At 40.2% G+C, this 17,664-nt stretch overlaps 1 protein-coding gene across 2 annotated transcripts; it reads right to left on the bottom strand.

Annotated features, from left to right (window-relative positions):
• Positions 1-2,846: 2,846 nt before the first annotated feature.
• C1H7orf57 (chromosome 1 C7orf57 homolog) lies at positions 2,847-15,712 on the bottom strand. Of its 2 annotated transcripts, XM_064429207.1 has the most exons (8): positions 15,272-15,712; positions 14,742-14,826; positions 14,478-14,656; positions 14,133-14,241; positions 13,844-14,006; positions 7,656-7,756; positions 6,413-6,549; positions 2,847-4,282 (listed from the first exon to the last, which is right to left on the bottom strand). In XM_064429207.1, exons 3-8 carry the CDS (start codon positions 14,641-14,643, stop codon positions 4,212-4,214), a joined length of 747 nt encoding a protein of 248 aa, XP_064285277.1. In that variant the 5' UTR covers positions 14,644-14,656; positions 14,742-14,826; positions 15,272-15,712; the 3' UTR covers positions 2,847-4,211. The 2 variants fall into 2 exon arrangements, with proteins under 2 accessions (XP_064285277.1, XP_064285286.1); XM_064429216.1 differs by lacking the exon at positions 14,742-14,826.
• Positions 15,713-17,664: the final 1,952 nt, after the last annotated feature.

Genomic DNA, 17,664 nt, shown 5'->3' with positions numbered 1-17,664 from the left:
GTATTTATTACAAAATCATGTACTGGGCATTTAGATTAAAATTTATTCATATCCTGTCTCACACCAAAGGACTTTGTATGGGAATATAAGAGAGAGATCCCTTGCACAGATGCATTTCTAGGCACAAACGACATGCAAGAGGAATTGCTTAACAAACTCAGAAAAATGCCACCTGTTCAGCTTGTTTGGATTTCCAGTGGGTGAAACAGGCTAGGTTCCTAATTCATCTTCTATTTTCCTTTTCTTTAAATATTTGTCAAGACTTCCAAGCTGCAGTAGTGGACAAACACGTTAGAAGCGTGTTTAATTCTGTGGAAGAAAGTTTTCCTTTAAGCAGGAATATTACCTACCTCTTCATCTCAAGATCCAGTGAAAAGTTTACTTTAGCTTTCAGGTCGTTTTCCATTCAGCTATATATTAAGCAAATCAATGTAAATTGCTATGTTTTATATAATAAGGTAACTATAGTTATGTTGTCTGAAATGTTCAATAAATTATGCATTTCTATGAGTCTAATATTGGTAGTAACCTTTGCTCTCTGTTATCACTAAAAAACTTTAAATCTCCTTTTAGCTTCCTGGTTTTGTAGTGTAGTGTTTGGGTTTTCATTCCATTTTTTATTTTAGCGGAAAGGATACTAATGTCATTCAGAAGGGTGAAAAATACACAGCTACATACTGGGGTAATAACAACAACATGTAACCAGTGTCCATTTTCAGGTTTTTATATTGCAGGGATGAAAATCTGAGCTATGGAAAATAAGGCTGTCTGTCACAATCAAATGTATTCTCCCTCGTGCTCACCATAAACCATTTTCACAATCAATTGGTCAAATAATTCAGTGCAGCTGTTTTACCCACGTCATTTTGATTGTTCAGTTATTCTGGATGTTTTGTATCATGACAACCATTAATAGAAGGACAAAATGTGCTAAGACTGAACTTCTTTATTTCTATTTCTAGCTTTTTCTCCCACACTATAGCATAATATGTAACTACATTCTGAAAAAATATCTGCGGAGAAGGGCAAGAATATGAAGCTATTTACTTACAGAAAGAAATTTGGCTTCATCCTACATCTTTTACAACTCAGCCTGCATATTCAGCACAGATAATAGTATTTAAGAAACAGATAAGCCCAAATCAAGGGAATTTTAGATGCTTCAGAAGAACATGGGGCAACTGAATTTTCATTTGTATTGCTACACAAAGAAAGTTAATGAATATGTACCCTTGATCTTTGGAAACATGTTCATATTTTAGTCTAGTCCAAAAAGACAGAAGTGGTTAGAATTATGTATTAGATCTATATTAGACTTCACTACAGTGAAATGGCTGTATATAAAAGGAAAATTACTCTCCGGTTGCTAAACTGTCAAGTTATTGTTAAATCTTTATCTGGAATTCTCTTTTAGAAACATTCATATGCGCAGTATCTTGGATGCAATTCATAAAATGTAACTGCACTTTTGTTTTTTATCTTTGGGCTTCCAAAGCAATCAGTATTCAAAAAAAAAAAAAAGAAAAATCTCACTACTTAAAGGCATTCAGGGCAAAAATAGAGCACAAGACAATGAAACAAATGTTTCAGCATTTAAAACAATAAGGCAAGATTTTGTAATAAGCACCCAGCTTTTGACATTGGCATTTCTCTGTAAAACAGAAATGGAAAACTAGAAGCTTCCACCACTTCTACATGGAACTGCTGATGACTTTGAAAACTGCCAGCTGCATGACTGCATTGACTCGGAAGTCAACAGAACAACGTGATTACTGTGATAAGGTGAATTCAAGCAGCACACTTCCATCCTTGGGTTCAGCTGGAGCTATTTGATTTGTTACACCACTTTGACTTCCCTTTGATGTCCCTTGGAGAACAGGCAAGTTATGCATCTGGTGCAGCTCTCTGTTACTCTGAATGCACAGATTCCAGGATCACCCTCCTGCTCTTGTGAAGAGAAATCTCAGGCTGTTAATATTCTAACTCACAGTATTCAAACTGTGATCCATTCAGATTCAGTTGACCAACAATGCAAATCAATTCTCTCCTCGGATTGACTAAGGAATGCTGAATACACATGAATGGCCATCATTTAAGTTGGAAAAGACCACCAGGATCATCAAGTACAACCTTCAACCGAACAGCACCTTGTCAACAAAACCATACTGTCATGTACGGTTGCTTCTTGAATACTTCCAAGAATGGTGACTCCACCACTTCCCTGCACAGCTCATTCCAATGCTTAACCCTCCTTTCAGTGAAGAAATTCTTCCTGATGTCCAACCTGAATCTCCCCTGGCTATTTCTTCTTATTCTCTCACTCGCTGGCTGGGAGAAACCAACATCCACCTGGCTACAAACGCCTTTTAGGCACTTGTAGAGTGGTAAAGTCACCCCTGAGCCTCCTTTTCTGCAGGCTAAACAACCCCAGCTCCCTCGGCTGCTCCTCACAGGACTTCCTTTCTCAAACCTTCACCAGCACTGCTGCCCTTTATTGGAGTCACTCCTATGAATTGTGTTCCTCCTTATTTTCTCTCCCCTGTTTTGCTGGGAAGGGGAGTGATAGGAGGCTTGGCAGGCACGTGGTGTGCAGCTAAGGCCAACTCACCACAACTGGTCAGGTTTTAATGCTGTGAGCTCCAACTCTGGCATCCTCTGATAGGGTGGCCTAGAAAACTGGATTTCCCCAAAAGCTCTGCCTTCACAGCAAAATTAATGGTTTCAATGCAACACAAATTGCAAGTGAAAACAGATACAAGGTAAGTAATGTCACACACCACTAAAGTTACAGCTTGATGTAAGCTTTTTTATATTTAGAAAAATTTGCTGAGCAGCCAATAACTGTATATTTAAGCATTTGCACATGTTTTAGCCTTTTATTTTTTTAAATACAATTTAGTTGAATTGTTCAAAATAACGGATAGCAAAGATGGACTCAGGTGCCAGGTAAAACAACATCAACAGCAAAATTTCTACAGTTCACTGAAAATTTTGAGGGTTCAGATTAGCAATGGTTTACCTATTTCCAATCAATTTTTACATCAAGGTTCTAAAGGAACAGTATTAAACCAAATACTCTAAACATTCTGTTTACATAAATACATATTTATTAATAAATTTTAGAGCCTCCAGGACTTGGATTCAAAGGTGCAAAACATACTGAATGTAATCTGAAGAGGAAATTCTAAAAATTAAGGGTTTACTTTTCATGCTGTTAGCAAAAAACATGGTAATGAAATTGCACCCACTTTCTAGTGGACTTTATAATCAATATTTAATTATTAATAAGATTTCAGGGATATATCCTAATCCAAGTAGATAAAATAGCAAGTGTTGAAATATCAGTGTCTCTTAACTTTTTCAGAATATTAAAGTACAACATCTATACATTGCTGTTTCAAAGTACAAACTTCTGCTGATGCGAATAAACAGTGATCTACCATATAATATTTTTGTTGCAGTCAAGACTTCAGGATAGATAATTTTATTTTTTTTATCTAATAGCTGAAAGTACAGACATCATGGATAGCTGAGTCCACAGAACTGTTAACCAATGATTCAGCTTCTATATAACGAGACCATACCAGGAAATGCCACCAGGTCTTTAATTATGTGGCTGAACACTATGACTGATCAACTAGTTCTTGTGCAGCAGGCACAGCAATAGACCTGTCCTAGAAAGCTGAGTGTCTGTTCAAAGTAAATGAGCTCTTGGGATGAAGAAGTAGTCTTTTCAGTGAAGGTTTGACTTTTTTACTGCAGGCATCCATACCAGTTCAATTCTTTCTGTCTGCATTTCATCCCGTACCGCACAGTTGCCCTTCACCTTTTTTTGTGGCATAATTCATGACTACAGCTGTACTTAACTGAAGAAACCTGTTGATTTGGAGACACCAATAGCCTGTGTCTAGTCAAGTTAGCAGCAATATGGTAACCCTGTTTGAGAACAGCAAAGCAGCAGGAGTCTTGTGCAGGAGAAAACCTCAGCTTTGCTTCGTTTTGTTTATTATATTAAGAAAAGGTCTAGGACTAAAAATTGACACCTGTTGTCTGTTCTTTAAAATTTGCTGCAATAATGCCAAATGAAGTTCATCCATCTCGCAAACATCTCAATCAGGGATGAGTTAAGTTACAAAAATAATCTAGTCAACATGTAAATAGTGGGCTACATAAGCAATACAAAGCTTTAGTTTCCCCAAGAATCTTTCAAGTTACTTATTACATCCCTGAAATGGTGGCTTTAACTCGTTGCATGCAGGTGGTGATTCAGATCGTTCTGAATCTGCAATAGGAAAAAAAAGATTAAAGTTTACAGAATAACTTCAACCATAATAATAAAAAGGTCAGCTAAAATTTTTGGCTTCTTTCTCATGTCAAAATACACATAAATTCCACTACTTTTAATTTTGAATTAACAAGATAAACAAGCTACCTAAAAAATTTGCACTATGATGCAAATCTGTATCCCAAAACAAAGGGATTATAGATTTACATATGGAACGGATTGTATCTCCTTTCTGATGCATCTAGGGCTTATTCTGTGCAAGTAAGAACAGAGAAAGCTCCATCTCAAGGTGCTCATGCTGCCAATTGCTTTGTATGAACAAATAAAAGTACACAAGTGGGAAAAAAAGTAAAAGCACTACTGTCAGTAATCACCTAAAAGAATGAAAAGGACATGGTCAAAACTGAAGGAAGATACACATCTGGATGAAACCATATTGTTAAGAGCATTAAAAACAGTCTCCTTTTACACTGTGATGCAGAACCAATCTCAATCGCAATAGCTATGATTGCAAACAAAGGCAACAGAAGCAAAGCAGGTATCATATTATCAAAAAAAAACCTGAAAAAGATAGCAACTCAAAAATTAGATGTATCTATATGTCAACCTGTGCAGCACACTGACTTTTCAGAAGCCTTTACAGCGTACCCATGTTTTTCTTCTCTTTTGCCTAACTGTTATAACCAAACCAATTTCATGCTTACTCTGAAAAATCTTTGAATTTTCTTTATATCTCAGATGTCTTATTAGAGGCACACATATTAAAGAAATTAACTATCACCAAATTAAGGAAATCAAGATTTTGAAATCCCCTTTAATTTTACTCAGAGTAATGGGAAAGAAAAATGTCAGCACACAAGAAAGTTGAGAAGAATCTGAAAACAAAGAAGAATATTCAAGGTTTTCTTTCATGCTGAGGAAGAGCAATTTTAGACTTCATAGTTGAATTGTTGGGTCACTGAACCTCTCAAAGCAGCATCCTCTGCATGATCAGAGTTTGGATACTTAAGTTAACTTGAAAAGTGGCCTCTTCATTTTATTTCAGATCCAGACCGTTATCTGGCTTCATCCCTCAGTTTTATGACATTTTTTCTTCTGAACAAAACCACACAACTTCTAGCTCTCTGTTTTCTCCTGATACTCACCCGGAGGAAGAGGTTTTGCACACCAAAAAAAAAAAAAAAAAAAAAAAAAAAAAAAAAAACAAAAAAAAAACAAACTGTAGATACATTAATGGAAGACACAAAAATTAATTCAGACACAGCTGAAGTGTCAGAAAAATTAAAATACCTGGCCTGTAAGACTTTTGTACATTAATATATCAAGGTCAAGGGAATAATGACAATGCCATTGTATACAAAAGGATTCCCTGACACAAATTCTAAAAAAAAAAAAATAATTCTGGTGCATGGAATGGAGGTCCAATAGCATTTCCAAACATTGTTATAGAAAACTGGTAGAGCCAGCATGGTTACCAAAGCAAAAGGTCTTTGACAGAAGTAAGAGAAATTTTTCCACCCTGTAACCTTTATGTTTGTTTCCAAGTGAACTCTTTAATAACTATTACTATTGTGCATGATAAAGTTTTGAAGGCATGACTTTTGATAACTTTTTTCTCTTAAACTGCTGAAATGCCACTGTCTTCAACAATGTGCATATATTTATTTTGACAAATTTCTGCAAATAATGATCTATTTCTTAAACACGAGTATCAATGACCCTTGTGACAGAAGTTTTTAAAAATAATAGGAGCAAAGGAGTATTCATATTAACTAGGCAACAAATATTTTACAGTCTGCTTAAATTTAGGCAGGGTGGCTGTGTCCCTGCAGCATTTTATGGAAACACATCACAGAAAAGCCCCTGGATCAGAATACAGAAGCCCCTGGATTGGAACAGAGCATACTGCAATTGTAGAGATGAAAAAAGTCCATGAAAGCGCCTGCCTTGACGGGCTACAAACAGGAGCACTCCTTTCTTTAGCTGGTCACAGGGTATTGTAAACTAAGCACAATAATTCAATGTGTCTCACCACATTCAGAGAGCCACACAAATATTGAGGCTGCCCTCTGCTGTTACCTTGTGAGTCCAGCTCGTTTTAAAAGAAACAGCTTTCAATAACGTTACCTTCAGAGAGCTCACTATTTTCTGATGTTTCTTCAATCTTTTTTTCCCATCCAGTACTCTGCTGCAACCAGTCAGTCCCATAGCCATTGCTTATTAATTTGCTAAAATTTACTGCTTCACTTTTTCTTTGAGCAGGCCTGTAAATACAAATATATTAATGGAAAACAAAAGCAAAAAGTAAACAAAAATGGGGGCTAGGTGGAAAAATAATATTTTGCACAGAAAAGGCCTTATCATTTATTTCTAATTATAACATTAATTTAAAAATGTAACCATGTATAGCCTTATAATGTATTTATAAATAACAAAACATATATTCTACATGTAATAATCTAAGAAGAACAACCAAAAATAAACAAACAACCAAAAGCAGAGAACTATGCCTGATTTAGTACTGCACAAATTTACATGAGAAGAGACATCTGTTTCATTGGAATTTTACATGTATAATGCTTACACTGTTCTGATCTTAAAGACAAAAAGTGCAAAAGAATGTGAAAATGAAAAAGGCTGACAGTACTCATTCTGTGATGCACAAAAGTGAAGTTATGTTACAAATTTTCTATTAAATTCATTTGACAGTTTAATCACTTATTTGGCAGCATTAACATAGTTCTAAAAATACCAGGACTACTGATGACTGAGCAATAAATTTTTAAGACAAAGTATACAGAAACAATTCAGCTGTGCACACAGCTGATGATGTGATTATATCACATCACAAATTACATAAAAATTTGTTCAAAATTCCTCTTTCAGATGTTCATCACAGAGTATTTTTGCTCTTATGACCTTATAAAGGCTACAGTTTATGTCTTTCCTTAAAGTGTCAGTCGTACTTGTTTCTCTGTAACCTACACTGACAGAACTAACAATGTAGATTATCATTTTCACCTGTTCACTGGTATTAAGAAAAAAACCAAATTTAGAATACCAAAAAATTCTGCTACATGAAGATACACTACTTATGCTTAGTTTCCTAACACAAGTTATGTGTTTCCTAACAAAGTTATATCAAATAATTTTCTAATATTAGTTAAAGTACTGTTATTTTAGTTGCTTTAGACACTTTAAAAACTATTTTAGCATCACGTATGATAGCAAATTTAATAGCAATAAATATCCACAAGGCCCTTACACATATCTACTAATTCCTGCATTTTCACAAGGAGCAATTTTAATTGTACACATGAATAAGTTGCAGGCTTAGGTGTTCAATGATTTTCATAAATGTACTACTTACACGGGTGGGAAGGAAAGCTTATTTTCTCCACTAAATTCCTTGTTAGTAGAAACAGTTGGCATTCTGCTTGGATATTTAGGGCTTATAGGTGGAAGCTTTACCTGTGTTAGAGAAATCTTAACTCAGAAAAAGGAGTTATGAAGAAAATAACCAAGAAGATTACATGATAGCATGGCCTTCAAAAGTGAGGATGATATTAAAGGCCTAAATGTATTCAAATTTCCATGTCTCATCTACATTATTTCCACAAGTACTAGTAATGGATTACTGAGGAATAACAAAAGATAAAGCAGCCTCCTTAGTTAGTTATTCTACATGACATTAGCTGTTTGCTCTCTCCACAATGTGCTTTACAAAAGCCTTTCCCTCACAGTACACTTCAAATTAAGCCTCAAATCCAAACTTATCCATAGCAACCTCTCATCTTGGTCCATTTGTTTTGTATGCAGAATATGAAAACAGACCAGTCTTACTAAAGTCAGGAGGACTAGAAACTAACATATGGTTTAATTACTACTTCTTTTTCAGTTTGTTTGAATTTTGTTTTTTAATAAAAAGCATAAAATATCCTACATAATAAGAAAAGAGTTGTGGTATATTAATTAGAGGTTTGATATTCAAAGAAATACACACATACACACACACACATATATATATATTTGGGGGAAGCCTACAACAGAAAAATATATTTCACTTTTTTCATCTTTCCAATGACAGGTAAAGAAACTCAGTGTTGACTAAAAGACTGAAAGATAGCACCTAGAAAGCCAGGGAAATACAACATACATTCCAGAAGTGAAAGTGGGAAAACCAATAAGTAGCGGAGAAACATGAGCAACACATACCAAAGCTCTTTATTTTAACTTTGATCAAATCAACAGCTACTAAAGGGTAAACTTACCTCCCTCTCAAATAAAAGCAGGAAATTAAATATCCTCAACAACTCCCAGATATTTTTCACTAATAGTTGCTAAGAAATTCTGAGTTAAAAAAAAACAGAACATCTTTAAAAACTACTTGCAGCTTCCATCAATGCACAAAGAAAAGTGGATAAGAGAGAAGTCCTGAAGATAGCACAGAATTTTAAAGGTTATTAACAAAGTTTTTGTGTGACACTAATATATCCTTTTAATTAGAACCTACACATTATTTGACCATTTTCTTTTTTAAACACGCAACATGGAGAGTACCCCATGGAATAAATAAGAGATATTACTTGCAGGTTATTTACAAAAAAATCAGGTGAGGGTAACTAAAAGTGAAATGTATTGCTCTGTAAATTTACAAGTACATTAAGGATAACAATACTTTCCACCTACGTGGACACAGATACTGCAATACAGTTAACAGAGCAAAAAATTATGAAGTGCAAAAATTAGATGCATGAACAGCAGTCACACTTGGATTGCAGGCACTACAAAACACCCATGAAAACCTCTATAAGGAGAAGATTACAAAATGTAAACACACCAAGGACTTCTCAAGGAGTTTGTTCACAGTAAGGAAAGAGCAAAGTATTATGGCCTTTGAATACACCTAATTAGGAAGCCACAAAGAAAAAGCAGATCTGAATGTTCAGAGAATGTGTTTTCTTATTATCTTGAAGAAAGTGAAGCCTGGGATAGGCAGTTGTACTGATTCTGAGCTAGGATGTCAATGCAAACACGTGTGAAGTCAGTGAAACCCCTTCCAACTTCAGTGGAGTCACTGTGTGCTTTGGCTAATCTCAGCTCTTCTTCATCAAAGAAGAGCTGAGATTAGCCAAAGCACACAGTGATATCAGAGGCAGCTACGTGAGGTGAAAAGGAGGGTGTTTGTCCAACCTGGAGGTTAAAAACCACATTAGCTGCTTAGAACTGCTTTTCAAGTTTGTTCACACTTCTTGCTGAAGCAGCCTGTTTGTGTTTTACATTTCAAAAATGCCATCCCATTGTGCAGAAATCCTAGCACTGCCTTCCCTCTATCACTAGACGACCACTTCAGATGTGGCGTGCAGGTTTCAGATCCAGGACACAATTACCTACAGTTTCAACTGACAAAAACAACCTCAGGTGACATTTGTCACATGCTGAAGTCAGGATGGCACGCGGGGCAACACAGAAACACAACTCAATTTGATAGTCAGGATAAATAGCAGATGGAGAGAGATGAGATTTCCTTCTTGGCATCAAACAAAAGCAAAAGGAAAGGAGGCCTAGTAATTAAAGAGTTAATTAAAAGACAAAGAGCAGAAGCTAGAGAGATTTTTACTAGAGACAGAAAAAGGTTCAAATTGTCCAAAATAAAGTTAAGAAAAAGAAAGAGGAGAGGAAAGGCAAAGAGAAAAGTCTTGAAGGCTGCAAGCAGGAGCATTATTTTAAATGCTGCCTTTCTTGGCATTAAATGAGAGGCTAGCTTATACTGCAGGGATCAAAACACTCCTTACTGTTCAAGTAAACTAATCAATGACAAAGGTAGCAAGGGAACAGATGAGAATTTGGCTTTCGAGGGCACCTGCAATCCATTGAGGTGCTATTTGTTACTTTGCTGGGCAAATTCAGCATTAAAAGCAGACTCTTGTGCCACTAGAATCCAATGACTACAGCTGAGGGAGCTATTTCCCTTTGATAAGTCTCTATTTAGTAGCAGCGATCAATTTTACCACATAAAACAAACTACACAGGGTATTTTTTTTACAAACAAACTACACAGGGCTTGTTCTTGGTTTAAAGTGTTTTCTCCCTCTGTGAGGAGATGGTAACAATATACTCTAAAAATTGCTATGTTTATTATAAATACACATTTATTAATCTTGGATTAAAGAAATATGATATAGAATATGCATTGTGCCTGGCTAGTATATGAAGACCAATGGATATCTGCAGCCAGCATGGTAAGATAAAAGCCTTTAGATGAAATCCTGTCTCCTGTGTGACCAAGGACAAAATTCTAGATTACATTTCAAATCTCTCTCTGAGGTAAAATCCTGGCCTCAGATGAGCAACCATTTTGCACATACATACCTAAGTACATATGCATATGTACACAGACATTTCAGGCAAGTGCCTGAAAGAGAGGACTGGGGAGATGAAGGAGTAATCTTACTGGTGGTGCTGCAGGGATATTGCAAATGCTGATGCAAACTCTGATGACACCTCCAACTGACCTCTCATCCATACAGGCCTCCCTCCTTCTTAAGGTCACAGTTTTTTCAACCCAACCCAGCTGGGCCGTAAAATGCACAGGCAAAAGGATCACTGAATCACAGAATGGTTTGGCTTAAAGGGTTCTTAAAGATCATCTAGTTCCACCTCCCCTGCCAGAGGGACACCTTTCACTAGACCAGGTAGCTCAGAGTTCCATCCAGCCTGACTTTGAATACTTCCAGAGATGTGGCATCCACAATTTCACTGGATTAATTGTGCCAGTGCCTCACCACTCTCACAGTAAAGAGTTTTTTCCTATCATCTAGTCTAACCCTACTCTTTTCAAGTTCAAATCCTGTCACCAATCCCCTTGTCCTGTCACTACATGCCCTTGTGAAAATTCCCTATCTTTCTTGCAGGTCCCTTCAGGCACTGGAATGTCATAACGAGACACCCCAAAGCCTTCTCTTCTCCTGGATGAACAATCCCAATTCTCTAAACCTTTCTACACAGGAAAGGTGCTCCCTTCCTCTGATCATGTTTGTGCCTTCCTCTGGACTCCTCCAACAGTTCCCTATTGTCCCTATGCTGGGGCCCCCAGAGCTGGATGCAGCCCTGCAGGTGGGGTCTCAGCAGAGCAGAGGGACAGAATCCCTCCCTGACCCTGCTGTCCACGCTGCTTTGGATGCAGCCCAGGACAGGTTTGGCTCTCTGGGCTGTAAGTGCCCATGGCTGGGTCATGTCCACCCTCTCATCCACCAGCATCCCCAAGTCCTTCTGGGCAGGGCTGCTCTCCATCTGTTCAGCCTGTGCTGATAACAGGGGTTGTCCCAAGACAGGTGCAGGATCTTGCACTTGGTCTTATTAAGCCTTGTGAGATTTCCAGGGGCTGCTTCTCCCTGGGCCAGAAGTCCATTACTTTGCCATGAGCACATAGGCTAAATCCTTCATGCATTACTACTCTTTGCTGATTTGCAAAATCCCCATGTAGTGGCCCCCTGGATCTCCAGTCCTCCTCAACATAGCAACAACCACAAGGAAAAGCAGAGATTTTAATATTTCAGAACAAAGCAGCAGAAAGGCTTGAACCTTCAGAGCAAAGGCCCTCTTGGGAACAATGTTTTCCAAACAGAGCAGAAGAGGTACCCTTAGAGGTTAAATGGTTTTGCACTTGTTCCTAAGTGCACCCTTTGGGATTTAACTCCACAATTGCACCATGCATGTCTCTTCTGAATAACTGCTTAGTCACACTCGACTGAAAAATATTTTCAATGCATTCAGTCTCATACTAACAGAAATACTTGAGGCAGTTTGCTGCTGCAGTGTCACCATGCAGTCAAATAAATAAATCGAATGTTCCTTAGAAATTTGCCTGTGGTGTTTTGGAATACATTATTCTTACCTTTCAACATACAACATGTATGGTGAAAAACTAAAATTTTTTTGAGACTCTTTGGTAGGGCTAGTTCCATTGTCTCACTTCGAAGACTCTTTGGGAAGGCACTTTAAGAGCACGGCATAGAAACTTCACAAAAGAAGATATTCAAGAAGTAGCTGTGAAAGAAGCACCATGTGACATTTCAAGATACATGATGTGCTTTTCAGTGTACAACAAAGACACTGTGAAGCACAGCCAAATGGGAGATGGAGGTGTGGAGGTAGAGCTAAACGTACCAACACAGAATCTGTCTTCCAGGTACCTAATCCTACAGAAAAAGATTTGGTAGAACCTTAGGCAAAACTTAACTTCAGCATCCAGGAGAATAGTGTAAATTATATAAGAGGGCCTCAGCATATTAGCAATCTGAGCTGAATATATAACGTACATTCACTGTGCATTTAGTCCTAAATAAAGCACATGACTGAATTAAACTGGGAACACATGAAACTTTCAGATACATGACTGAATGAAACTGGGTCTCAACCAAACTCCACCAAAACTAAAATGAACCTCAGTTTCACTTTACAAGTCAATACATGGGCTTGAATTACTGTTATCAAAGTTAAGTTTGACTCTTAGAGCACTGAACATAATTGGTTCTTAAGTAATGGAGTGAGGAACAGCACTTCCTCTCCATCCTAGTTCAATTCCTTTAAGAGGCACAGCATGTTAAGTTTTTATTTTCAGTGCCTTAAATCTATCATAGAAAAAAAAACCCAGAAGCTTTACCTACAAGCATCAGGCAAATTACAGTTTAAACATAAGTTGCTTGTTTGCCTGTTGCCACAGACCTAGTAAACACTCCCAAGCCTATTCAGTAATGAGGTGTTCCCATTTACACAAGACTCATTCTGATTCTGCACTAGTTATTCATCTCAGCAAAGGCTGAGGATTTTTTCCTAAAATTCCCAACATCTGACTTTCTGTTGAAGAAGGGGGGTACCAGTGTTCAAGTACATCAAATGTCCTTCCAGATATACCCCAAAGGCCTATGGTAGATGCAGCAACTGAGTTTACAGAGGATATTTACAAAACATACGGCTTCAGAATCTAAACTGGGCAGGGGCAGGGAGGATGAAAGAGGGAGGATAGCAGAGAGGTCTCCAAGACAAAACACCAGTGTCAGTACAGAAAGGTTTGTTTGGGGCACAGCTTGGGCTATACTTCCTTTGTCTTGGATACATCTTTCATTCAAAGACAGCTAACACAGTACGGTTGGGAACTCCCAATTTAATTTCAATTTCAAAATAAATTAAACTCCTTTTTCAGAATAGTCTTCTGTTCTCATCTTCTTTATTCATCACCCAAGATTATTAAACAAAATGTCTCTTCACCAAGAATGAATTGCAGGGGAAATAAAGCATAAGAATAAAACTACTGCTTTTTATTTATACTGATGTATATATACCATACAATGTGATGGGAAACTGTTTCTGGTTTTCACACTACACCTGCAGCACTTAAGAAAACATGTCTTTCTTCTTGTTCTCAAACTGCTAATATAAAAATTGATTCTGGAATACAGAAACATGGATTACAGTTTCCCTCCTATAAGAAGCAACAGAGATGTGTTCACAAGCTCTACAAATAAAGCATCATCACAGGGTGCGTCTCCATCCTACCTTCTTTTTCTCTGCATGTTCTTTGTTTTCAGCTTCCCGCTGCCAAACACTTTTTGTATCAAACTCAAAAGGCCCTCTTCTTGTCTCATAACTCTTACCGTGATGGTCATCAGCCATAAACCCTCTGTGAACCATATAATCTGGTAGAGAGGAAACACAGGTCCTGCAGGCAAAGATTTAATGCTTGTTTGTACAAGGTATACAAATCCCGCACTTTAGTACAGAAGCATTCAGAAATGTTAATAGGCGAAGAGGGAGGCCAAGATGTGTTGGGCCTCAGCAATCTTACCGTGGCTCCTCAATCCCTGCAGGACTGGCACAGTGTGTGTACCAGCCAGGTGCAGCGTATGCTGCCGGAGGCGACTTCATTACCACAGGAGTGTAGTGCCTCAGTAGGTCTGGAAAGAAAAAGACAAAAGCCAGTACTTTTCTGACTTTTTATGTAGTTGCAAAAGCACTACCTTTGTTTTCAGATTGATGTTTTGTCAGGAAGAAATTAATCTCCTCATTTTTTCCACGAGTATATTTCAAAAGTCCAGAGGATCCTTCCGTAGCATCTATGAGCACTTTACACTGCACTCAAGCAAAGCCAAAAAAAACAAAGGAAAAACAAAGAAGCAAGACAGATGCTCACCAGGTCGGCCTCCTTGCTTTGCCAGCCTCACATAGGCTGAATCAGTTTCTTTGATCCATTTCCTGTGGCACCCAGACAGTAGCACTTCATGGGGAGCTCTTGAAAGGTCACTGAGACCCAGAATCTGGGAGGGAAGTGGGCTCTTCTCTGGTTGTTTGAGTGGCATGGGGTATTGCTTCCTGCAATAATGGAAAAGAAAAATATTTATGGTAAAAGTTAACTGATAGCATCCCTTTTTCGGGCAACTTAACAAATTGAGCCCACCTGGAACATGAATGAGGTGCTACATTTCATCGTGAAGACAAAAGATCAGGCTTGCTCATTCTGGGGGATATAGCACAAGCAATTTCTGGAGAATCAGAAGCAAAACACTTTTGTTTCAGTTCTGAGACAACATTCAAGTTTCCCCATAAAGTGCTCTCATACAGAGGATCATGCCTCTTCATTCAGAAAACTATTTCCAAGGACACATCAAAAGCAGTGAGAGGCACACGAGACAGCAGAAAACACTTCAGCCTTTGGTTTCCTTTCCTTCACATGTACTAACTAAAAGCAAAGACAGTAGCTGTCCACTGGCAGGTCTTTATATGTAAAACCTAACCCAATCCCAAAATAAAAAAAAATAAAAATAAAAACCAACACCGAATGCCCTACTTCTCCATGCATTACTTTCTCAACTTCTAGTGAGAAAAAGAAAATACAAACAAATCGTTCAAAATGGGGAAATGAACGGCAGATCGATAAGAAAAAGCGAGTACGAGGTACTGTGCCATAAAAGATGCACAGGCACTTACCGGAGCGACTCCAGCTGCAGCTGATGCCGCTCCGTCGGTGTAAGGACACCACTTCCAGGCAGCAGCTCACAGAGGAGCTCCTGGCACACACCCACACGGGCTGGCTGTGCCCAGACTCAGCCCCAAGAACAGCCCAGGGCGCTCCGGGACGCAGAGGCACCAGCCGGAGCCCGCTGCCGCCTCCCGGCCGGGTCCGTGCCCCGGCGCTCTCCCGCTGGCGACGCTCGGGGTGCCCGCTGCCGCCGTGGCTGCAGCTCAGAGACCGAAGGGCGATTCCCCGAGGGGTGACCCGCATCCCCCGGGAAAGGGGCGGGATGAAGCCTGAAGGGGAGGCGCGGGCGGAGCGGGGCAGCCCGGCTCCCGGTACCTCCCTCGCTCTTTCCTTTTTCCCGCAGGGTGGAAGCTCGGCGCGCTGCTCTCCGCCGCCAGCAGCAGCAGCAGGGGCGCAGAGCCGGGTGGGAGCGGCTCCCGGCGGGCTCCTGGCTCGGGAAGCGGCGGGAGCCGTGCCGGGACGCCTTCCTCCCAAAGAGGGAAGGGCACCCTCGCACTGTGACCGGCCGCCCAGAGCTTGCCGCTACTGGGAAACTCCATCCCAGGAAGACAAAATCCGTCCTGTATTCCATGGCATTTACCATTCTGTACTATTTAATTTTTGCCTTCTGGCCGGTTCATATATTGAAAGCCTGCTGGTACCCTTTCAGTACCCCAAAAGGGGTCCTTGAAATACCCTCTTCTGAGATTTTCTTTGTATTCGTGGAGCTGGCAAGCCACTTTATCCACCAATGCTGCTTCTTCGTCTTTCCATGTCTGGGACCCAGAGAACATGGAAGAACGATGGGATATAGTGGGAGAATGCGGAGGGATGGAGGCACGTGAATAAAATGGTGGGGTGGTGGAACATGGAGGATATAGTGAGATGTAGAGGAGATGGAGGGCCAGAGGGGTGGTAGAATGGGGAGATGGTGAGTCATGAAGATGCTGGGATGTGGAGGGAATGGAGATAGTGGGACATAGAGATTGTGGGATGTGTAGGGACCTGGAGGAAATGGAGTGGTAGAGAACTCATAGGGATGGTGAGATATGGTGGGATAATAGCCCTTGGAGGAGATGGAGGGACAGTGAGAAATGGAGGGTAACAAGTTGGAGGAGACAGGGCTGTTGGGCCAAGGGGTGGTGGAATGATCCATGGAGAGGCAGACAGATGAAAGCATTTGGGGCAGAAGGACAGTGGGACATGAAGGACAGGGGAAATGAAACATGGTGGGTAGTGGGACAGAGCAGTTACTCTAGGGGAAGCAGCCAGCAGCTAGGGGAACACTGAGGCCAGAAGCAGCACAAGCTGCAAGCTCAGGTACCAGGAGGTCCCTGAAGGGCTCACCCAAGCTCTGTGCTACATGTGGAGGTACCAGATGCTGCTCCCCATCTCCTGAGGACCTTCCCTCCTTGGTTCTCTATGTGCCCTCAGGCACATCTCTTCCCACCCACAGATACGGATTGGTGTGAGTCAGGTTGAGATACCCTGTGAGGCAGTTTGAGGTCCAGGTACACGCCATGGGTGAAATCATATTGCACTGTGGGGTGGGCTGCAACATCCTGTGGGGTGCACCAGGTCCACACGGGTTGGCAATCCACAAAAATTTTAGGGTTGGAAGGAACCTCAGAAGATCATCCAGTCCAACCCCTCCTGCCAAGGCAGGGTCACCTAGAGAATTTACACAGGAACGTGCCCAGTTGGGTTTTGAATGTCTGCAGACAGAGAGACTCCACAATTTCCCTGGGCTGCCTGTTCCTGAGCTCTGCCACCCTAAATGTAAAGAAGTTCTTCCTCATGTTGAGGTGGAACTTCTTGTGTTTTAGTTAATGGCCATTGCTTTTTGTCCTGTCTCTGGGCACCACTGAAAAGTCTGGCACTATCCTCTGGACACCCACCATTGATGAGATCCTCTCTGAATTTTCTCTAGACTTAGGCCCAGCTCCCTCAGTTTCTTTCCCTGGAGAGATGCTCCAGATCTCAGATCATCTTCATGGCCCCCTGGACTCTCTCCAGTGACTCCTTGTCTTTCTTGTGCTGAGTAGCCCAGAACTGGAACCACAGCAGATATGGCCTCACTGTGACCGAATAGAGGGGCAGCATCATCTCCTTCGACCCGCTGGTCACACACTTCCCAATGCACTCAGGACACTATTGGCCCTCCTGGCCCTAAGGACACACTGCCAGCTCATAGTCGACTTGTTATCCACCAAGAATTCTAGGTCCTTCTCCACAGAGGTGCTCTCTCATCTGATTCAGCAGTGGCTTCATATTTCCCCTAATCTTCCTTTTGCTGCTGATATACCTGTAGAAGCCCTTCTTGTTGTACTTGTTATCCCTTGCCAGATTCAGTTCCAAGGTG

The sequence above is a fragment of the Passer domesticus genome, chromosome 1, assembly GCF_036417665.1.
Source record: "Passer domesticus isolate bPasDom1 chromosome 1, bPasDom1.hap1, whole genome shotgun sequence".
Taxonomy (NCBI): domain Eukaryota; kingdom Metazoa; phylum Chordata; class Aves; order Passeriformes; family Passeridae; genus Passer; species Passer domesticus.
Note: the sequence above shows the minus strand (reverse complement) of the source record. Positions and strands in the feature narration are given on the sequence as shown.